Genomic DNA, 24,597 nt, shown 5'->3' with positions numbered 1-24,597 from the left:
CCATTTTTTATTAATAAATACAACGTAATGTAAATTAATCCGAACCGTACATTCCGATCTTTTTCTCCAACGAGTTTGCAATACACTTTTGAAATATCGAAGAAAAAGATGAAAGCGTGAGAACGTCGTTAAATATTCCTCGGATGGTTCGTTGCATACGTAATGCGAGTAAACTGATTTCCAGATACGAGCTTTTTTTAAAAAGAACTGTTCCATCGTGCCAGACTTAACGATTGTACGACTTATAATAACTATTAAGCGCGATCGTAACGTATGGAATGGTCCGTTGATGTCGCTCGCGCGAGTTCTGAATACGTAATCCTCGTACTGTCGCCGAGCTAGGTAGCTTTTATAGGTTAGAATTTCATCGCGTTGCATCAGATATTACATCTTGACCAATACCCTTTGTCGAACATCCGAGTTTGCCCGGATTAGCTAACAAGACGATATTATAAGTTTCCCGAATTTTAATTAGAATTTTGTATTTACACGAGTTTGTAAGTACCGGCCGAGAAGAAAAAGAAAACTTCTCAATCTTAAAAAGAGGAAAGAGTTCGTAATCGTTGGCTTTAAACGAACGTATTTACACGCTATTCTTCTCTGTTACAAAAATGTACCAAATCTGCAGAGTAATATTAAATATTACTCCGTGCAAGCGTATCTCTGAACCACAGTGCTTACCATATGTTACATCTGGACACTGCACATCTTGCCGACATTTGTAAAACCGAAGCAAATACGTTAGAGTATGTGCTCGATTAAATAAAAAGAACGCTATAATTTTCTATAAATTTCGGTTGTCCCAACTGTGTATATAAAAATATACACACACAGAGAGAGAGAGAGAGAGGGGTGCGAAATAGAAGCAAAATAATTTCAGTAACTTAAACTCGAAACTCGGGGCCTGGAAAAGAAATCGTTACAGGCTTTCTTCTATTACAATCTTTTTATTTTGCAATATGTACACACTACAATTTTCTCGTATCGTTATACTCGTGTTTTTATCGCAAATTCTTCGGCACAGCCGTTGTATAATACCAACGTATGAATCACAAAAATTGGAAAAGCATGCGTAACAGGTTTTACATAATAACAGAATACAAGAAAGTAATAAGAATAGACAATAGGGAATACGTAATATTGGGTAGTTCGGAGAGTGATTTCGTTTTCCAAAATGGAGAATATATAATTTAATCAAATGTTTATACACTTTAAAAAAATCGTGTTTCATTTTCACAAAAAAAAAAAACGAAACGACTTTTCGAACAACCCGATACGTTAGGATCGATAATCGCTTGCACGATTTGCGGCGCCATTTTGAAACGACGTCGTTAAGCGCGACGATGTACGCGTTCGTTTGACCGAGCTGTCGATTCCGATCGTTATCATCGTGCAACATTGATTCCGTTTCAGGTATATTTCTGCTGCTCTTCAGCACCGTTGCCGCGGACACGATAAAGGGCCCACCCTCGATCGCGGACAAAGTACTCGCTCCTAATAACGCATCAGAGACGTCGACGACCGAGTGGAACAAAACGATTCCGAAGAAAATATCGTCGAGGGAGGATGCAGAGCCCGCGTTGTCGGAAAACGACAAGATACGCATCGATTCGTCGAACGCGACCAACGACGATCGGGACACGGTTCACGGGAAGCTTATCAAAGATGGCCAAGCGGAGGGCGAAGAGAAAGTGGCAACAGAGATCGACAAAGACACCGAGGTGGAAGGAATAAGGTCGCGCAACGAAGTCGACAGGTTATCGACCTTGGATTCGACTAACGGGGGTTCGAGGTTCGACGAGATACTCTATGGTAGTTCGGGGAAGAGTTCGAGCACGAAAACGGTGATCGAAGACGTCCACAGATTGTCCAGAACGAACGATTTGACCACCGCGACCGCGAAACCAACGCTGGAGGAGCCGAGGTACGAGGAAAGGGCCAACGAAACGATTCCCGTTGAACAGGGTACGATCGTTAACCGCTACGAAACGAACAAAACCGCGAGAACCTTCGAAAACGTAACCAAATCCAAAGAGCAACTCCCGATCGATACGAGCGAGCACACCGCCTCGAAAGAGAGAAAGAACCCAACGTCGAAGCCGGAAAGAAGCAACTTCGAGGGTCGTTCGCAGAAACCGAACCGCCCGGAAGAGTTCCAGAGGGCGAAAAAGTCGGAGAACCCGCTCCCGACGAAGAACTCCGAGGTGCCGGATTTAAAGAGGGCCGACGAGGGTAACGTCGATCGCGGGTCCATCTCGTTGATCAACGACACGAACGTCAACTACAACCATCGACAGTGGACCTCGACCGAGAGCCTCGAGACCGGGAACCAGTCGACGGCCTTCGAGAACGCGACCAACTTCATCTCCGAAGACGGTGGCTCGGTTGCGCGCGAAACGGGGGACCCGAAGGAGGAAGTGGAGGTTGTCGGGGAAGTGACCGACGCGGTGACTCAGAGAGTCGTGGAGCAACGCGGGCAAAACTCAACGAAGGACGTCCAAGTGCAGGAGGAATCGGGCCAAGGTGGTCACCTAGACGAGACCGCGATACGTAACGCGACGAGAACCTTCCAACGGATCGACGAGGACGATCGATCGAAGGAACCGACCGAATCGTTCAAGGAAGATCCCGAAACGTTCACCGTATCGAGTCCCGTGCCAAGAGGCAGAACAATCGGTTTCTCGGATATAAACGAGTTCCCGAGTTTGGAAACGAAACCGACGCTGCCCTCGCGGATCGATCCTCCCTTCGCGAAGAAGAACGTCAGCGCGGAGAAAACGATCGAACAGAAAATACCCTATCCTTACGTTAAATCGCTGAAAGAAGAGTTCCGGAGCAACGGTAGCCGCGACGACGTCACCACCGAGGAGGCGTCCGCTTTGGAGAACACGATCGGTAGGGGACAATCCGAGGAGAAGTTCATCGTCACGGAAGCCTCGGACGTTTTGGAGAACAGTATCCAGCAGTTCAAGCCAGCGTATCACGAGAAACCGACCGAGACCGAGTCGACCGTCACTCCTCTACGTTCCTCCCTACCCATGACAACGGTACCTCTGGCGACCCCGGAAGAAGCAGAACCGACGAATCGCTCGGTCGTTGACAACGAACCGAAGACGCTGACGCTACCCGATGAAAAATCCGCGAACACGGGAAACGAGCTTCCACGTTGGAGCGAAACTCGCGAAGCGATTACAGGTAAGGGGAATTTCGACGTGACCGGGAACGGGATAACGGAAGTCAGCTTGAAATCGGAGACCACCGATAAACGAACTTACGAGCCTCCTTTGCCGGAGAGCGTCCTCGGCCGTACAACAATCTCCTCTCTGACCACTGAGTCCACGGTGAAACCGCAAACGGAAGTCGGTACGTTCTCGAACGTTGACGTGCAAACAAACGCCGCCAGTTCCATGTTGATTCGTTCGTCCCTGAACGTCACGGAACACTCCACTCAGTACCCGTTGATCAAAGAGAATTCTTCCGTCACCGACGAGAAATCAACGATCCCGATCGCTTCGCCCTCCGAGGACACGAAAATGCCCGAGAGCACCACCGTGTTGCCCATCGAGGACGCATCGACGAGAAACGTCGAACCACGCGTCACCTTGAACACCAACGGAACCAACGAGATCCCTTTCGATGGTGTTTCCTCCGATCCCGATAAAGCTTTACCCACTACAACCGGTATCGAGTACGAGTTCGTCGGTCTCTCCGAGACTACACCCTACCTCGTCGAGAACGTCACCGAGGAGGTACCATCCGGATCGTTGAACGCAACATCGACAACCGTGCCCACGGTACAGGACTTACTCCCCAAGAATTCGTCTTACGAGGTCTCCACCGTCAGCGCCACGACTATCACGGATAATTCCTCGTCGTTGGGTGAAACAGAGCTGCCCAACCTGGACGATAGAATACCCAGTGTATCGGTGCCTAACCTGGACGATAAATCGTCCAGTGTACCGACGACCGATCGAACGATCGTACCAACGTCGATGACCAACCCAACCGCTCAGACCAGAGACTATTTTACCACTCAACCGAGCCTCATCGATGACGAGAGAACCGATCAAACCTCCGCGGGAGACGACGATCTACCGAGAACCAGCAGCGTGACCGATTCGTGGACAACCATCAGCGAAGATGACATCGGTGTTACCACGGTCGGGAGCGAGGATTCCAAAGATTCTCGCGTAGCGTTGAACGTTACCCAAGCGTCCGTGAAGTCAACGTTAGCACCGAACGTTAACGCGACAGATGACGTTCAAGTGGCTACTTCCAACCCCTTCTCAACGAGCAATCCACGACCAAGAATTCCGTTTTCGATCACCATCGGCACTCCAAGTGCTACCGATTCACCGATGGAGACGACAGCTGACACGAAGATGTCATCCTCGCTCGAGGAGATCACGTCGTTGGTGCGTATCGTCATTGAAGGCAGCTTGCACGACGTGTGCTCGAAAATAGACCAATTGAGATCGAATCTCGCGGAGTTGCTGAGAACCGGGATGAAACGGTGAGTTTTCATCGAATTTATCCGAAGGAAAATTTTCATCGAACGATTCGAACATTTCGAACGAATAAGAAACAGGGATCCCGATTTTTATTCGAGTTCACGTTCGAACTCAGTGTGTCACACTGACTCGTTCAAAGCGCGTTAAGATAAATCGTAACATTCGTACGGTGAACGATAATATTCCTTCGAGTAACAATTTCGAACGAAAAAGGAATAGTTTGATTATTCGTCGAATACAGATCGAATACGATTTGTTTTTGGTGGATCTTTGTATTTTTATTATATCTCGGGACTTGTTCTATTGGCTCGAAAACATCACGGTCGATCGTTACTTTACGATCGAGGAGAACTTTAATTTTCATCCACGAGAGATCGTGCTCAGAGTTCTGATCTTTTTTTTTCTCGTATACATCGGGTATACGATTTTCGGTCGACGTAGCAAGACGATACTCGACAGAATTTTAATTTTTATCCACAAGAGATCGTGCTCAGAGTTCTGACCTTTTTTTTCCCTCGTATACCCGATGTGTACGATTTTTGGTCGACGTTGCAAGACGATACTCAACAGACGGTGACATGTGGTCGTGTCTCGCGTTACAGGTCGGTTTCTGATAAGCAAATTATATTCCACCAAGACCCGTGCCGTGAACCATCAGGCTCGACACCGTCTCCATCGGACATGCCGTTAACACCGATATTGGTTTACGTCGTCGACGAGAACGAGAAGTTCGACAGCACCATGACGAACAAATTGCCCAGCTTTTACAACGAATTTCGGGATCGTATAAAATTCCCAGTCACAGTAAGTCGATACAGCAGTCAAAGAATCGTGAACGATATATATCGTTGTTGTTCACTTTGCGACTCTTTGTATATTTTTCGTTTTTTCCTACACTCGAAACAAACGATGCACTCGTTCTACGTTAGTCGCGTTTAATGAGACGATACATTCCGTTGTTAAAAAAAAAAAAAGAGAAGAAATATCACCTAGACGTCGCGGAACGCAAATTTTGTAATCGATGGTACAACAAATTGGAACACGTCGGACGAAACTGTACGGAATAATAAATTCGATTCGATCGAATAATAACGTTTACCGTTAGCAGATAAACGATACTCTATGTTTCATCGGACAGAAATGTTGTAGTCGATTATGTATTCAATCGGAGCATGTGCAGCGAGACTATTCGATCGGATAGATTCTCGTTATTAAACGTAACAGTTACAAGAGATATTTTCACGATGATGCACGTAGAAACGTTGCTCGCTCTGTCAACGGAATGCATTACAACGAACGCGTGTTTAGTTTGAAAATTAAATCGAACATCGAATCGAAGCGAAGCTCGATGCTCGACTATTTTTTTTTTCTTTTTCTTTCTTTTTTGTAGTAATTTCTATCGTTCGTCAAATCGTATTTTTACTGTTCCAATTTAATCGTTTCTCGCAGAACGTTTTACGCGGTTGCGTTCCGGATGAAAGATTAACAAATTTCGTTCGCCGTTAGATGTCAATTTTAAACGAGCGATCGATTCGTAACAATATTGTTAACATGTTCCGCCCGCTTGACCCACTCTTTTCAGATACACAGCTTTCTTCTACAGGAAACTATTCCGGATTCCGGAAACGCGATAGCAGTCGTCGTGGTCTCCTCGGTTGCTTTCATTTGTCTGGTTCTTCTCGCCGGACTATTGGTAAGAAAACCCTTTCTCGATCTCATTTTTCATCCGATGAAAATGCTTCTTTCCTTGAATATCCATTATGTCCGCGAGCGAATTACACCGTTGCAAACGGTCGTTCGAGTGATTTTCCTTCCGATACGAAAATCGATTGTATTTATTCATTTGAAGTCGTATACATATCTTCCTCGATTGATCGTAGTCTAAACGAGTCCATTTATTCGATTTGTAAAAAGAGTACACGGTTTTCGTAAGTCGAGTTACCTAAAATTATTATACGTTGCAAACTGTCGTTCGAGTGATTTTCTTCCTGATAGAAAAATCGATCGCAATTACTTAAAATCGCACACTCATTCGAATCAGTGGTACCGAATAGCACAACGTATTATATTTATTATCGAGTAATTACAAAGTACGACGTTCAATTTACATACTCGCAATAAATCACCCAGTTTTTGTGTCTTTCTATAATTTGTAAATTTAAAGAAAGAAATCCTTTCGGTTACGACTCGTATCATTTTTCTTAAACTCGAAGCAATTCAATCGATTACAATGGTTACTTTCAAATTCCAAGCGATTTGAATTTTGCAAAAACTTCCAAATTTACTCAAAGTACTTAATATACTTATCTCGACGATGTACGACCATAAACCAATCGACACTGTCCTATTAATTTACCATTATTTCCAATAACTAAAATATATTCACGGAAAACATTACCAGTCGCTTTTTCCTTCGTTTAAAATTCAGTTACCTATGAATTATTCACTAATTTCAAGACACGTTGGAAACTTTAAAACGTCTTACACTACAAGGAAAACAAGTAACGTCGTTTAATTTTTTTTCATTTTTTTTTTTCACGACAGTGTCACTTTACGATTCTTCGTTACATTTTCGACTCGAGAACCGTGAAATCCGTTAATTGTTCATTACACGCTTCCCGGTCTTGCACTTCTCTCATGAATTAGAATTGTTCAAGGAGGGAACTAATCGAAGAAAATTTAGATGCGCAGGTCCGCAAAAATCTATGTTCTCTGAAAGGCCTCATCGTACTTGCATTAAGCTCATTTCGCATGGTGTTACGTATTCATCCGTCCACACTTGTGATTTACTCCCAGTGTACGTAACAACGAATGATAAATAAATGTGTGTGGCGTCTGTGTTGTGTCGCTTTTGTTGGCCGGGAACAATGTCATCCGAGTATCCAACGCGGTGATCGTAGCCGCGTTCGTTCGAAATTTTTGACATTCTTGAGAGAAACACGTTTACGAATAAAAAAAAACAAAGTTCTTTTCTTATTACCCGTAAGCGTAACGATTAACGAAATCGTGATCAATCTGCAATTTTGCGTATTATCATTACTGGACATTAGGAAAATTAATTTTATACATTTGTGTAGAGTTTTATCGGTGATACTTGGATGCACCATCGACGATAAGTTTGAAAGTATTTTTTTTCGTTTCACACGTGTGGATACGGAACAATAATTACGATTTACTTCTGGTACAGTCTCGTGAAACTAAATTGACTGCTCAAGGTCACTTTTATTACGAATCACGCGAGACACGCCCAGTTCGATTTCTTTCCGTATTTAAGAGACCAATAGTGTGTTGTACAACGGTAAGTAATAGTCAATGACCTTGAGCAATCATTCGATTGTTTCTGCCCGCAATTAAAAGTAGCTGACATTTTAGATATGTAGAATAACCAGTTGACAAAATTGTAAGAATTCTTTACTGGTTCCTTTCGCGTGTACGCATCGATACGAGGAAACTTCTTCGAATCGTTCGTTCTAAATGGAAAAAGATTATTTTACATTTACACAACGAGGAAGACCAGAATACAACGAACGAACAATGAGGGGATACGATCCTTGAAGAGGCGTGTACGCGTTGGATTATTTATTTTCGTACACGGAAACAAGAATCCACGTGATTAACGTTTATTGTTGGTGCCGCGTTACGCGTCTCGAGCAAATCGGTAAAAGTGTGTTCCATTCGCGCTATCATCATCATCGTTATTAATAAACGCCCTATTATGCCCTCGTCGCGAAAAGGAGAAAGGAAAACGCGAACGTACGTACGTACGTGGATACGTAGTGTATGTGTATTCACGGGGAACGGGGGAAAGAAAAAAAAAATAATAAATAATTCTCCCGTCGAGCGTGAAATCCTTCAGAAAATTCCGATCGTTTGCGGTTCAGCGGCGACAGGAAGAAACGCGATGCACTTCGATGCTTGCAGCGAATAAAAGGTACAACATTTGTCCTTGAATCGGTGATTAGATCGCGCGACGATCACCATCGCTTCATTGGTTTTTGCCTCGCGTGTTTCATGTACGCGACTCTCGTTATTGAGAGTTGCTCGGACGTGTTTCTCCTGTCGAAACACCGCTCGTTATACGATCTTCGGTGGTTTCCGTATTGTTCGTCTCCGATGCAAAGACAAGCAGCGTGAAATAACGGGACGCGGTGTCGTTATTTATCCGGATGATGTTGCAACTTGCGGTACACGAGTTGTATCGCTCCTGCGAGGAACGAGGCCCTCGTCAACCGGCCGATACAAAAATTCTTTACCCTCGTCTCGTGATCGCGTTTGCCCCTTTGTAACCCGTGCAACGTCTACCTTGAATATTTCCACGTGCCATTGAAAGCAACGGAGATTTCCAGTCGATGCGTTCCAATGGAACACACCGTACACCACGCGAATTTCTAAATTCACCGAATTCACTTCTACACCTTTCGATATTCGATTGATTTCATTTGGTCAATATTCGTCTATCGTTTCCACGAAGAGGGACATTTTCATTCGAGGTGTACGAGTTAAAGGGAATATCACGGAGTCCTAAGTGGTTTCCAAGTTTTCCGAATTTATTTTCTCTATTTTCGGCATTCGTCGAGTAACGTCGAGAATATTCACTTTCTTTAATATTTTGTCAACGCGAGTTTCGCAGAAATCTCGTAACGAAGAATGTCCCTCGAATATTCGAATTGAGTATTTCGTTTCAAAAAATATTTCACCGAGGTCCGTACAACTGAACATCCATCGATGTCGAGTACGATAAATAATACCGAGGATGAGAGAACGCTATCCATCCAAGTTCAGAAATTTGTCATCTTTCGTTACCGAAGGTCTCCCCTTTTTCTACGATGGGATCGTATCCCTCTGATTCGGGAAAGCTGGTCGATTCATTTTTCTCGGAGATGGACAGACATAAGCTCGTACAACGACAGAAGGATCGGTTACAGGGAATATGATGGGATTTGGGTACTTGTACTCGTAAATTTTCAAGCAAACGCGGAGTCGAGGCCGTTCTCAGACCGTCTTTCAACCGCGATAAAAGCCTCGAACACCTCGACGATCGAAAATATTTCGAATATCTTGAAAATCTCGTAAGCATTTTGATAAACTTTGGCATTCTTAGACTCTGATTGTCAATATCGTTAAGATGTTGAACAATTTTCACGCGTTCGTCGAACAATTTAAGGACTTTCCTTCGGTTTTCGAACGTTCAAGGTTCACGAACCATTGGTTGTGCACACTCGTCCAAAATTAAGTAACAAAATTAGTAAATTTTGTTGCACTTTTTTGTTTTTCACTGCTCAAAGTTCAATCCGCATCGTCGATCTTGTTCGTTAACTACCAATCGGTAATTAATAAGTTAATCGAATAGGTTTTTACAATCGTAGACGTCACATTTAACGCGTACCTTTCTTCTAATGTCTCAGAGATGATTAATATGCAGAATGGAGATTTTCCGTGTTGACTTTCTCGAGATAAGATGTTCACGGGTTACCTACGAAATTATTTACAGTTTATAATGAGGAAGAGGCAAACGAGATTCAACTATGGCGAACGATGTCGTCCAGTGTCCTTGGACGCTTACAGCGTCGACAGCGTTTCCGCGTACAACAGTGTGAGACGCAAAGGTGTGGCCAGATCTTCGAAAAGAAGCTATGGGAATCCAACCTTCGAGGATTCGGTGAGTTCGATCGTTTATCGTAATTATTGCCCGACGATGTTGCGCGTCGAAACAACGTTAATTCGATTTAATCGAAATTAAACAACGTTAATCGGATTTAATCGAAATTAAACAGTAATTGAACGAAAGGAAATTTTGAAAAGGTCTTCTTATCGGTCCTGGAACGACTTCCACCGGGGTTGACTCCCGAAGTAATTAAAAAACTCATTAACTTGGATTTCGTTCGATTCGTAATCGAGTGGACTATCAGCGAGGAAAATTTGTTTTTTTTTTTTTTGCACTCGAACTATTCGTTAGTTGTAAAAGGGAAAACTACAAAATACGAGTAATCGTAGCAATTAAGTAATCGTTATGTTTTACATAACGCCTTAAAAAGAACGAGGAAAATTTTTCTTCGTTCTTTGAAACCAATAGAACAAACTCAAGAATGTTTTCTTACGTTACGACATTATATAACAGTGTTTACCGCAACGATTTATCAGGAAATACCGATTTACCAAACAATGTACGTGAAAGTTCTTACGTCTGTTATTTTTTCAGTTTCTAAAATAATATAACAATTTCGGTACTCGATACGATTGCAACGGATTACGTGCAATTTGAAAGAATTCGATTTAAATTACAAAAGTCGTTTACTTTCCCTCGTTCGAGTATTTTCTCAAATTATTCATTTAGATTCAAATACAAATTTGTATCTAGAATTTATCAGGTTAATTTCGTGCTCTCGAAGTATATGTTTCTCGTAGAAGATGTTCTTCAAAGAATTTACGAAACCAACGTTTATACTTTCCAACATTACGTGTCAGGAACAAACTGGTTTGTTTTCCTATACATCGAGTTTCTTCTGGGTAAATCAATCGGAACGAAGACAACGGTTCGTGTCGCAGCGCAAAATGTAGAACGAGAAAATACCGAGAATGTTTCGTAAACGTAAGTTTCACGCGATATTCTTTACACGGTCGAGCATAATTTGCAAAAGTATACCTACTTTCTTTTCACTCTCGCGGAAGAAAATCGGATAACGATTGATGACCCGGAAAATTTGCTATTCAGTAACTCAATTAAATCATAATTCCGTACTATTTTTAGTAAGGAGTACAGTGGCGCAAGAAAGAATATTAAATAAGAAACGAGGAAATTTTTTTTGTTCCAAAGAAACTTTTGACTTGTTTATTTCTCTATACGTTCTTTAAAATTTCTTCTACGTTCGGTAAATATTGTTCAAAATTTGTTTAACTTTTCCCATAGGAGAGGGAGGCATCTGCCTCCTAATGTTTTATTTTTCAATGTTTTTTTCTGTTTATAGCATGCATTTAATACGTTCGTTTAAATATAAGTTCGTGCAGGTAAATTATACACAATTATATTTTCGTAGTGTGTGTGTGTGTTATATTGTAGTGCAATGCAAATATTTTATTGTATCTCAACTGTTACCATAAGAACGCTTCAATTTCGGTAATAAACATTGTAGTGTTTGTTCGAAAATTCCACATCAAGATTTCAAATTTTGCAATGTTCAATTTTCCCAAAAATTGCACAAAACATTTCATCGCAATATTTAGTCGCAATTTACCGTTCAATTACGTCACAATATACGTAATCGTTCCAAAGAAATAAACTGAATTTCAAATATCGACGGTTTCGTTCAGGATCGAACGATACTTGCAGGAAACAAGTATACTTTCTTTGATTCTACGAGCAATCGTCGCACAGTCACTTTTTCACGCGATCTCGATACTATCGCGTCAATTTTCAAAAGCTTCCACAAAATTATTCTCCTCGATTCGTATCTTGAGAACGTTCGCTCCGTTCGAACCGAAACGTCCTTGCAACTGGAGAACAATTATTATCATTTTTTTTTCTAATCAAACGACATTGCGAGAATTGTTTGAAAAATATATTAATTACGGTCGTGTAAAACGCGGTGGGTGTATTAAAGCAAACACTGTTACGCGTGGACGATGTTGAACGTAACGAAGGGTTGTTGAATTACCATCCGGAGGGTTCGCCTTTTGAAATTCAGAACCACTTGTTTAAACGCATTAAAACCAAGCTGCGTTTACATTTGCCAAGCTGTAGCGACAACTTTAAAACCAATCGTGAAAATTGTGCTCGGATCGTAGGACGGCTAGTCGGGCAACGAAAGTGGTCGCTTAACTCTGTTAACGTTGCGATAAAAGCCTCGAAAAGCATGTTTCTACGAGCAGTGTGTTCTGGTTCCAGAGCGCCATACCGTCCCACCCCTTGAATTTTGCCGGGCTTTCATCTTTCTGTAACGACACTAACGCAATCAACGAGGAATTCTCCGGTATTCCGCAAGTTTCGGCGAAGATAGACGAGCTGCCAGTCGGCGCGGAAGTGAAGAATAGATACGCGAACGTGATACCGCTTCCGGAGACGAGGGTGCCCCTTCAAAAAATGAACAACAATCCGCTTACGGAGTATATTAACGCCAGTTACGTCAGGGTAAGTACCAAACACTTTACACGACGAATCGGTGACGCGATACACCCACGATAACGATCCTGTCTCGTTTTATTCGATACTGAACAAGCGTTTCTACATTCTTACATCGTAAGATACTCATTGGTATCGTTCGTGTTTAGAAGTTTCCTTTACAGCTGCTGAAATTGAATAGTAAGTGTACGGGGAGTCCTGGGGGGAAATGAAGGGCACGAATTAAAATATACAAGTTGGAGATGTTACACAGAGGGCAAGAATTTTCACGTTGGTAAAGTGAAGATGAAAAATGAAAGGTAAGGTGGTAGTATTTGAAGTGTAAGAATTTTAAGAGACGATATAAACAAGAATTTCGAACAGCGTTGATATTCTTCTTTTGTAGCGTATCTATTATCTGTGTCAAGATGTATGCATTAATTGTATTCCAAGATGGAGTAACGGTGGTAATACAATACACCCTTGTGCAACACTTTCAATTTATACGTTTTAATATTTATTTTCCCCGTGCTGGATTCCCAATTAAGATCGAAACGATGGATTGTTTGTTTTATGCTCACGGTGATCCGTGTCGCGTAGTTTTATTTACGAATTTCTAAGGACCAAGCAGCGATACATCGATACCGATTTATTTATTTTCTTTATGATCGGTGAATATAAATGTATCCTTTACGTATTCGAACGCGCATTTAACAAAGTGCTTGAACGTATCTTGAGCGATTCAAACACAGGTAAGAGCGTTTTGTCTGCATGAGAAAAGGATGTTGCATAATGCATTACGAAGAATACGAATGCCTATTGCATAAGCTCCAAGCACAGCAATATGCGGAAGCGGGGCGGACGTTAACACGTGTTTCCACTGAATGGTTACGATGTTTAAATAATGCCTCGTAATAGTAGAAATGGTAATTGATAATTCCTAAAACGATTAATTACCGCATTATTATTCTCGCAACACGGTACTATTGATCGCGGCTGGCCAGGTACACGTATCAGTTTAACAAACGGTGGAAATTTGAAAGTGACGAATAACACGTATTTTCACCGGAGAGAGTTTAGAATATTAACAATCGCTTAATTCGATTTAATTTAAAGGAATTTAGAAACCGTATTTTCATCGGCGTTGCAACATTTCAAAATGGAATATTTTTTCGGTATTTTCCAATTTTTCAAGATCGCGTATCTTCTTTTTTCTTCGCATTCAATCGTAAATTAATAACTCGTCGATTCTTTTAACGAAATTTTATCTCCTGATCCTCGAGAAGTAAATGATCGAGCAGAGCTCTGTTTTATTTTTTTGTTGTTTTACACGATTGCGAATAAGTTCCGTCAAGTCGGCGCATATATTTATTCGTTTGCGGCACAGATGTTTGTCATTTATCGTGAAACAGACGCGACTAATATAAATTCACCGCGGACGAAATTAACAAATAAAATTGACGATACTCGTCTATGAACGCGAGACCATTGGTAAAACGTTCGTTGATTTTCAAACGATGAAAAGCTGCCTAATAGAATTATTTTAACCAGTCAGATACGCACAAACGTTCCAATATTGCCAATGTTTCGACCCTATGTACGCTTCAATTACTCAGCATTCAGGCATTAGTGCACACCGAGTGCACAAGTGCATTGCCCTCCGAGTTGCAATTAACAGCGTCTCGCTAATCGATAATATCGATGAATATCGTGCTTCGGGCGTAACGAACTTATTATGCGTAATTAATTGATTCGAACTGAAACCGATTCCCCTTGAAATATGTGAACTCGGTTCAAGCACTAATTTCAAATTATCGATACAATTATGTTTCGCTAATTAATCTTTACCTGCGACTACGGTGCACGCAACAGCCGAGGATTTATCTCGTTACGAACGGTTCTCTATCTTGAAATTGATGTACGTAATGTGGAAATCAGGAGTGAAACTAGTTATGGAAATTTCTTAATATGTAGGTTCCGTTTCGACTGCATAATAAAAAAATTTTTGAAAACAAACATTTCAATTAAAATGGAATTCATGAAATATATAAAGCAGAGCTGCCCGTGTAACAGAAATTTTCAATTTTTATCGGATTTATAGATTGATAATCGCAAAAAGAAAGTGTACGTTACAAAATGATGGTTCTGGAAAAAATAAAGCGCAAGACGAGTTAATATCGAGATGCAATGGTAATAAAATGATACATAGATGTAACAAATAAATATTATAGTACGTTACAATATTGTACGCAATATTGATATTAGAGTAACTAATAGTAGCGCCGACAAATAATTACGGTAATAATTAACGAAACGAAAAAGTTTATTTTGTTACAATTGAACAAAGAGTAAAGTAAATTAATGAAATAATTACTGAAATGAATGTAGTACATATAGTCTTTGTGAAAAGATTTCGCTCGTACATGTATAATTCGAATTACACGGATCAATTTTGTCTATTTAATAGTGCAAAAATAGAAAAGAATTCATTCCATTGAACAAGGACTGTTCGTTCTCGTGGAAATTTTAACAATGTGGATTTTTACCAGGGACCAAAGAATGCAATGAGGTACTACATCGCTTGTCAAGCACCAATGGAGTCGACCATCACCGACTTTTGGAGGATGATCTGGGAACAACAGTGCAAAGTGGTCATCATGTTAACCGATCTCGTTGAAAATGGGGTGGAAAAGTGTACCGAGTACATTCCACCCTCGGAAATAACCGACTGCCACCGATTATACGGTGACTACCAAGTTACTCTGAAGAAGAGAGAAACCAAAGAGAAATATGCCATTTCAACGCTTCATTTAAAAGTAAGGGACAATTTTTTTCAACTACGTAAAAAAATACGAATTAATAAAAATTTAATCGAAAGACTGGATACACGTTAACAAAGTATTACAATTGCCCTGTGTCAACAAAGTATTCGTAATCGTATTACATTATAGTTGTAGTTTATTATATACGTTTCGTCGTAAAACAATCGAAATTGCACCATTACGGTCTCTTTAACTTTCCACAATCTTGTCAATATAATTTATTAATTAACCGAAACTTATCCAAGTAAACTATTCAATAAATTTGTAATTTTCAATAATTTGATACACGGGACGAAGGAAATTTATCACGTGGATGAAAATTTCAATTAACGAACGAAAGATGAACAACCGTTTATTCGTTACGTTGTTGAATAGAAAGTAGAATTTTAAATACAGAATGAAATCATTCTCACTCGAATGAAAATTTAACCGTTCGATCGAATAAATCTCGCAAGTTTATCGCGATACGTTCGTATTATTAGTATATATTCTTTATCTACTGTTCCAATAAAATTTTGTTCATCTCTGCTCGCAATCGACCAATACGATAATTCAGTTACGCCCACGACAGATAGAAATTTTATTTTTAGATTCAGTACATACTGATCTTCTTTTCGTGCCATTGCTAACCGACTTGATATTCGTAAAGAGAAACTGTTCGATCGATTCGCGGTAAAAAACGTTAAAATTTTCCCGATTGGAAATTTTTTTTCGATAATCGATGCACACGTGTCACGTATACTGTATTCATTTTTATCAGATTCGGTTGAACCGATACATTTGTAAAATTCCTCGAATAATACTGTTTCCGAAAGATGTCACGTTTATGCGATTCGTGTCACACCCTTTCTCGTTTAAAGTACTTAAACCGATCGTTGTTACGGTTTATACACCGCACACGTAGAAAAGCTACGAAGTTGAAAATATAAATTGTGAACAAATTTATCGTAACAACGTAGGAAAGTTTTATGAAATAGGGTTGGCAAGCAACTTGCTAGTTCCGGTACTTGACGCCTTGCTCGTGTCTCTGACAAACTAAATTGTGAAAGGGTTAATGGTGTTTCGTGCCATGCATTATAAAAGTGGTACTAACAAGGAAATGACTCAACCTGCCCTCTTCCGATTTCAACGTGCTTTTCAGGGTAATAGAAGACAAATCCCTGTTTGAATGTCAACAAATATCGAACTCAGAGACTCGACAATTATAAAGATACAAACAATTTAAATCACGTAATAACAGAATGCAAGTGCATCGTGCATATCGTTGCACACAAAGGAACACCTTTGAATATAATTTCTCAGCTACACCTTATTTTACAAGATTATGTTATTTTGTATCTTCAACCAGAATTCCCGTGAATTTTTCACCTTGCTACGATAAACATCATCGAGCAACTAGTTTCTTCACAACTTACACCACAATGATTCTCGTGGTAAATCAATGCACACATCGTACGATCCAAGGTGTACGTTAAAATTCAATAACCTGTATCTCAGAAATTACCGAGCATCTGAGTCCAATATTTCAGGTATACTTACAGACGATACTATTCTAATATCCTGCAAAATCGCGTTAAAATTGGAGGTGGACAGATCGTGTCCTTCTCTTTAACCCTTTGCTGCACTCGAGGCTTCTTGCGCTCGAAACCGACGTCTCGAGAAAATCCATCGAGTCGTAATATTCATCCGAAATGGAACATTTTCATATATTTCCCTTACACGCGTTCACATCTACGAGAACGTAACGGTTCGATTCCAATTTGAATTCCAAACCGCGAAGTTTTCACTAATTGAAAATGGTAGAGTGAATTAGGTGGCGAGCGAGGATCTCCTCTCGAGTCCAATGACTTATCGAGATTCAAAATGGACGTGGATGCGACACGAGCGATTCTATCGTACAGGCGACTGACACGGTGATTTTATCGTTTCAGAATCTGGAGAACAACACGTTCCGAGAAATGTATCATATTTGGTACTTGTGGCCTGTCAACGGCGCACAATCGGACGGGGCAGGCTTAATAGCTGTGCTTCTTGAGGCGAGGGCGCTCCAAAGGGGTGGCCCTGGACCCATTGTGGTTCACTGTAGTCCCGGCACTGGACGTACGGGAACGTTAATAGCTCTTGACCTAGGAATTAGACAATATGAGATTACGAGAACTGTGGACGTGCCAAGGGTCGTTTACACTATCAGACGGGACCGTGCCGGGGCTGTACAAACGAAAGAACAATATGCTTTCATCTACAAGGTGATTTGACCTCCTGTGTGTTAATTGTGCACGTGTTTATCCGTTTTCTTTACTCGTCTCGATGAGAAGATTCGAGAGAAGTTTGCACGTTGAACGACCAGCGTTAACATCTTACTTGCGTTAACTTGATCCGAGAAAATGTTCAATTGTTGATCGCACGATATCGTTGCAACGAATTGTAGATTGGTTTACTTTCTCGATGAATTGATCGTTTGTTCCGTTGAAAAATAACGTTCGATTTAAAAACATACTTACATCGTTACAGGCATTTACACACGTATTGGTAAAAATAGGCAATCGATACTTTTTCGTACGGTTTGCTGTACGAATGGCACATCAGGTCGAACGTTTCGAGGTTTCGGTAAATTGTACTTTAACGGAATGATTTCAAGTAAAATTTTAAGATGACGAATAGTAACATTATCACGAGTGAAAATTATAGATTTAAACTGATTACGCGGTTATTGTTTTCAAAATTTGTGAAAGTCATTTTTTGTTTTGTCACTGGTATAGAAAGATACGAATGAGGAGTATGGTTAGACTTGCGATATCGTGGAATTGTGTCATGTAATATTACTAATGTAAGAGTCTTTAGTATTGTAGAGAGAAAAAATACCAGTCACGGATTGAGAGGAACATGGTACCACGAGTGAAGAGAGCGCGGACAGTGGTCGATTAATTTTTATTTACAATTACGCAACTGGCCTATTTCTCGTCCCCGCGATACAGTACGCTATTACAAAATAGTTGACGCTTTCTTGATTTTCCAGGCGTTAAATTTGTACGCGACCAAACTTGCCGGCGGTGTATTGGACTCGACGTGAATCATACGAGAATGTTCCTGGGTCTCCCGTGAGAAATGCATCCAAGCTGGGGCAGAAAACTGCAGTATCGATTATTGATAAAGGAAACATCACCGAAGGCGATAAAAGCTACGAGATTATAGGATACACGAGAAGCTAGCATTACCTGAATAGGAAGATACGAATAATTGAATGGAAGAAGGTGATTTGTGATACGTGGACCATTCTGACGATCGTATTTCGCTTTAGATTTTTCCTCGATCCTCTCGGAGCCTGACGATTTCAAAAAAGAGATTCGAAACCTATGCCTACATCCGGTCACGCGTGTGTTTCTTTCGGTCGGTACTTGATATCCTTTTCTAATATTCTTATCGACCGGTACAGCTTTACGTAATACGTTTTCTTCGTATTTAGATTTGTAGATGCAGTTTATGCAACGGTTGATAAACGAGTCCGAAGTACGCGATATTTACAGAGTATTTCAACTAAATTTTGAACGTCACGATACTTAACACTTATTCGTTAGTCCGTGGTCAATTTACCTAACGTAAAAGTACGCGAAAGTTCTGTTTCCTTTTTTACAATTTAAAACGAAGCATATACAAAATGAAACTAGTACGTGGAACTTGGGATCTTTCCCGCTAGATGTCAGAAGCTTCCGGTTTCGGTTGCTTTAATAGATATAATTTTTGAAAATTATTTCGCGGTCGAAAGAAAACGACGATGTAGGCAATACCTTCTTAGAGTTAAAAATAGGCATCGAGGGGTGAAAATTAATTTGTGATAACCAAGACATCTGTTGATGATATTCAGCTTTGTATTTCTTAAGCCTACTCGATTTCGTAAAGTTCTTTTTACTGTAGAATTCGTCTTCTTTGTCAATACTTTAATATACGTGTGTATGAACTATATATATATTTACTTATACATAAAATTAATTAAGTATAATTAAATATTTAATGTTGATATCATGCGTTGGTAGCCGATAGCGTTATTTCGAAAATATTGTTCTGGAAAACGATTTGTTTTTATAAATATTAACGTGACAGGAATTATACGACAAAACGCAAACCTCGGAAAAAATGTTTTTTTTTTTCGAGATGAACAAATATATATATATACACACACACATATACATGTATACTATATCTGTATCGTTTATGCGTGTGTATGTTAATTATTTTTTAACATCAGAACCATTTAGGAATATTACGTTTGTAAAGATTCAGAGAGATTGCAGAATCGATTTCTTCTTCTTTTCTTCTTCGAGCAATCTAGGTATTACCGTATTATTGTTGTTATTGTTATTGTTGTTGTTATGATTGTACAGATATTTTGATTCGTAGCACGTCGCTCTCTATAATTGTACATATAAACCCATCAGAAATAAGGTAATTAATCATATTCGGTAGATTTCGTTGAAATTTATTCCTTGTTTACAAATTCTGGTTGGTTCTCTTCGACTATTATTGCAATTCTTTTTCTAAACGTGACCACCGCGCAGATTGTCACTCGCCATTTTCTCAAAACTTCGATCATGTTCGGAGAATACGGTTAATTATCTCGTAAATTTTGTCGATTTCGTTAGACACGTTGTTTTTGGAAAACATCGATATCGTTTCAACGTTTGAAAACAATTACGTTACGGAGTGAACATAAACGTACGACTGCCCTAAATACAGTTAACTTTTGAGTAAAATTAAGCGTTTATCGATAACATGAAAATCTTTCATAGTATGCATGTATTAGTAATATCAGGACTGCGAATTTATATTATACTCGCATCTATAAAATAATAAGTCCGCAAACGAAATAAATTTTCGAGCTGTATCGTGTAAACGTTATAACAAACGTCCGTGAAACTCCAATCAATTAAAGATACGCTTGAAAAGATTTTTTATGATTTATATGAAACGGAAAGTTTAAAACGTAGTAAAAATAATCGACAAAATGTATGGAATAATTTGAAACACCACCGATACGTCTATTGTGAAATCAAAATTATGCTCTAACCGATAACTATGAACAAAGTATATGCCATTTTCACGAAATGTCTACTCAAAAGAAGAGAGTGTAGGCAAAAGAAAACATAACTTTGTATTCAAATTATCCATGTTTGTAGAAAAGGAAAAAGAAAATAAGGAACACAGGGTTAATTTGTAGCTACCATCACCGTTATTTATAAACGTATAGAGGATTTATCGAAAACTTTTTTAGAAACGTAATTTGATACGTAAAGTGTTGTTAAATCGACAAAGTGTGAAAAATTTGAAGTAATTTATCAAGAATACTGTATTATTATATTTCCCAAGAAATGTTGAGCCTCTTTCGAATTAAAAATTTAATATATTTCCATGGGGATACGGACATCGAACATTCATAAGTATTTTCAAGATTAAACAACAATGATAATTGATACGTATAAGCACGTGAAATTCTCTCCTTAATATAATGTTTCATGTATCAACAAGAATATTGCCATGAGATAAAACTTATAACCTTTTAACGATCTAGAAGATTAAATTTAATTCTTAACAATGAAGAAATAGAAATATAAGCACAATGATCTCATTTGCTAAAAGTTGGAATTAAGGTAAATTAAACGTTCCACAGAATTAGCGAAGAACACTTATCAGCCACGCCATTGTTAATTTTCTTATAATTAAAAATAGAGAACTTATTAATGCTATTTCCGATGTGTGAAATTTGTATAACCGATATAAACAAAATGGTGTATCAAGTGTTAAATATATGTAATAGTAAAATGTTTTCTACCATTTCCCATATAGTATTATATAAAATAACAAAATATCATGTAGTGACATATATTAGTATTTCTGTCTTACTTAACGTCATAATTGCTAATTAAGTAACATAGTCATTATGGACATATAAAACATCTCTGTGTGATGTCATTAAATGTACGTCGAATGTGCAAACTGATAAGAATGTCTTCAAATTTAAACAGTTTAAAACATTCGATTTATTGGAACCAGTGTTGATGCGCCAAATAAATAATATTTAACCATACTAATCGTAAGCAATAAGAAAATAGGTTCTAGCAAATTTATACAAGTGTTCTTTAAAAGGTGTCCACTCCCTACCTTGTTGAATTCACTATGGATAAAAATTACTAATTGTACAATTTTTGTTTCTTTTTTTTTAATGTATTTTTAAATTTTTTATCATACTTGAGTGAAAGAAATTGAGAAAAAATTTAAGAAATGAAAAACAGCAAGAGAAAATGATTGTATCTTCCTAAAAATAATACTTATTGTGTTTCGTGCTTCAAATTGAGTTACTTATATTAAACTACATACATCAGAGTGTAACTATACTTAATTATATTTAAATTCAATGCAATTCAAAACAATTGCCTTAATTAAAAATTCCTTATTGCGATGAAATTATTTACAAACGAATACCTTTGCTCAAAGTGGACGCAATTTATAAGACAACCTGATACGAGAAACTAACGTACCAAAACGGGAAATGAATGTTTAATTACATAAGTGTTTAGTATTGGTATTATAAGAGAAATACGTAGATTTAGAGAAACGTAGAAAACGATGTCTTTGCGTAACGAAACCTTTGAAAATGACGAATGAACATGTATTTACCTATGTATGTCAGAAAATTAAGGAGAACCGGATGTCTATGTGTTAATGTGTATGCCTATCAACGTACGGTGTAAAGACAACCGTGTAATTATATTATAGAGACTGAAAACTGACGAACGAAGCATGTTAACAGTGTTCAGTCGCATAGTTATTGCAACAGCTGTGCCGATTGCGCCTAACATAGTTGGACCAAGGAAATAAATGTAATTGTTCGATATATAGAAAACCTCGTTACCTAGAACCTACCTGCTCTGCATCGCTTGGATCTACTGTCAACAGGGTGGTACTTCGTTGTTCAAAAATAATAAACCTTTTCAATGTTTTCATTCTTATCCTTTACGCAGACTCCAAAAAGTTATAGAATCATCTACTATAAAAAGAAGTAAAGTGAAAAAGAAAATATTATTACATTCCCCTCTAACGTAGCTAAAAAGGTTGAGTAATACAATGATTAATAACGAATAGGAAAAAAACTGGTAAAAAATATAAATAATTTTAATCATATATAGAACTTCGATCACGCCATTTTTTTTCGACACTCTTAGGCGGGTAAATTCAACTCTAGGGATGGTCCTTCGTTCGAAGGATACGCGTGTTACGAAATGTAAGTATTTTGTGGAAAAATAAAAAAATAATACGTATTTTAACATTTTCACTATCTTAATGTACAGAATATAGTAAAACATACAGTAGCGGTAGCAGAAGTAGAAATATATACCAGTTGTCCGAGGTAGGTTATTATTTGTTTAAATGATATACTGCATAGTCTTGTATACTTTGAATATTGTGTTGTGAATTCAAAATTTAGAAGTAATGGTATTAGCACGTATATAATACAAAAGAAAAAATAAAATATTTATGGAGTCCGTTGAATACGTTTTATTAGGATCTATCAAATCGTAGGAAAAAGTATAGCGCTAAAAAGAATACAAGTATCCTTGAAACGATCTTTGAAAAAGATCTTTAAGGATATTTCAAACTAGATCACATATTTTAAACGTTTCGATCAAATTAAGTACCATAAAAAATAAACCACAATGGAAGTATGGGAAGTATTGATTTTTTATAGTGAACAAAAAAAAATATTACAAAGTGAAACTACAAAAATAGAATTTATACAATGAAAATGTAAATTGAAATTCAATAAAGAATATACCTCACGAATCAAATTTTGGCTACACTATATCGTAAGTAAAGACGTTGAAAAAGGCTCACAACTAAGAAAGGTGTTATTTACCAAATGGATGCAAATATCCAAGGAATATATACTAAAGATTCAATCAAATTAACTGAGAAGAAAATCGTGAAATTTGACAAACTATTACATTTGTACATTTTCAGTTTTACGATTAGTGTACAGATTTCCGAAGAAATTCAAAATGGACGATTTCTATTGCGAATTTCTATTTACGTATATTGTATATTTGTTAACACACTTTCATTACAGTCGCGAAACGTTGCATTTTCACGTTATATTGTGCGATAATAAATAAAGAATGTTTTCCTATTGATTCCAATCGCTTTTCGCGTACATATACTGTATATTATGGGTAAACAAAAATAAAGGACGAATTGCAGCGAATGCATGGAATTAGGATCGAATTCTCTTTTAAAATGTGAAAACTGTTGCAATTTTTGAAAACGAATACGTTATATTATTCTCGATTCGTTACTTGCAAGAAAAGCGCTTTGCGAGGACGTAATAACGTGATATAGTACTACAGAACATATATCGAACGAATACAGAATAGAAGCATTCGATTATAATAATATCTGCTTTCTAATAGACGGAAATAAATTTATTCGATGATTAATTTTTCACTGTATCACCTTTCGCAAATAACTACATATTTTTCACCGATATTTTTGATCGTTCTGTCGTTCCTGCTACATATTCTTTTTCATCATCGGTCTAGCAATGTTTGCTATTCCTTCGCTCAAATTTTTTTCAATTTGCTACTCTGTTTGTCTACCTTTATTATAATCAGTACTCCGTTGTTCGTTAAAGAAGAGTCTATCGAAGTTTTACCGTGTTAGAGCTGCTTTATCCAGGTGGTCTAGAAGATCGTTTGCTGGATCGGACTGGCTCGAACTGGATTGGGGCTGTTGGATCTCGAGATGTCTGGGTTGGTTTACTCGATCGTAGAAGGAAACATACTGCAAATTGATCCACGCATATTCGCGGAATAATTGTTTACGGAGAACCTGCTCTACCGAGCATAATTCTTTACCTTTTTCTGATTATACGTTTCGTTTCGGTTTTTTGCAACTTTCCTTTTGCCGATATTTTAAAATTTATATTGTACATATATTATTCACTTTGACGTAAAATCCACGTCAGTTGTGCACGTTATCTACATACGTAGTCGTTACATACTTATCTTAAATCCCTCGTACACTTCGTGCAACGTCGATTTCATTTAGTAATTGTTTAGATGGCAAGATACGAATATTTTTTCAGTAAAATAAAATTTGGTTTAGAAATTGCAGATTGACAGAC

The 24,597-nt window shown here is 38.5% G+C and overlaps 1 protein-coding gene across 3 annotated transcripts in view; it reads left to right on the top strand.

Moving 5' to 3' along the window:
• The window catches only part of LOC143146541 (uncharacterized), a 75,727-nt gene extending 53,308 nt beyond the window's left edge, over positions 1–22,419 (top strand). The window contains exons 4-11 of one of the 3 annotated variants that reach the window (XM_076310905.1): positions 1,414–4,513; positions 5,114–5,315; positions 6,115–6,204; positions 10,003–10,170; positions 12,394–12,636; positions 15,156–15,422; positions 17,360–17,674; positions 18,445–22,419. In XM_076310905.1, coding sequence (XP_076167020.1) covers positions 1,414–4,513; positions 5,114–5,315; positions 6,115–6,204; positions 10,003–10,170; positions 12,394–12,636; positions 15,156–15,422; positions 17,360–17,674; positions 18,445–18,498 — 4,439 coding nt within the window. In that variant the 3' untranslated portion in view covers positions 18,499–22,419. Of the gene's footprint in view, positions 1–1,413; positions 4,514–5,113; positions 5,316–6,093; positions 6,205–10,002; positions 10,171–12,393; positions 12,637–12,791; positions 13,095–15,155; positions 15,423–17,359; positions 17,675–18,444 lie in introns of those variants that run through there. The other 2 variants (XM_076310904.1, XM_076310906.1) reach the window with 2 other exon arrangements.
• Positions 22,420–24,597: the final 2,178 nt, after the last annotated feature.

This window comes from Ptiloglossa arizonensis, chromosome 5, assembly GCF_051014685.1.
Source record: "Ptiloglossa arizonensis isolate GNS036 chromosome 5, iyPtiAriz1_principal, whole genome shotgun sequence".
Taxonomy (NCBI): domain Eukaryota; kingdom Metazoa; phylum Arthropoda; class Insecta; order Hymenoptera; family Colletidae; genus Ptiloglossa; species Ptiloglossa arizonensis.
This window is presented reverse-complemented; position numbering and strand designations above follow the sequence as displayed.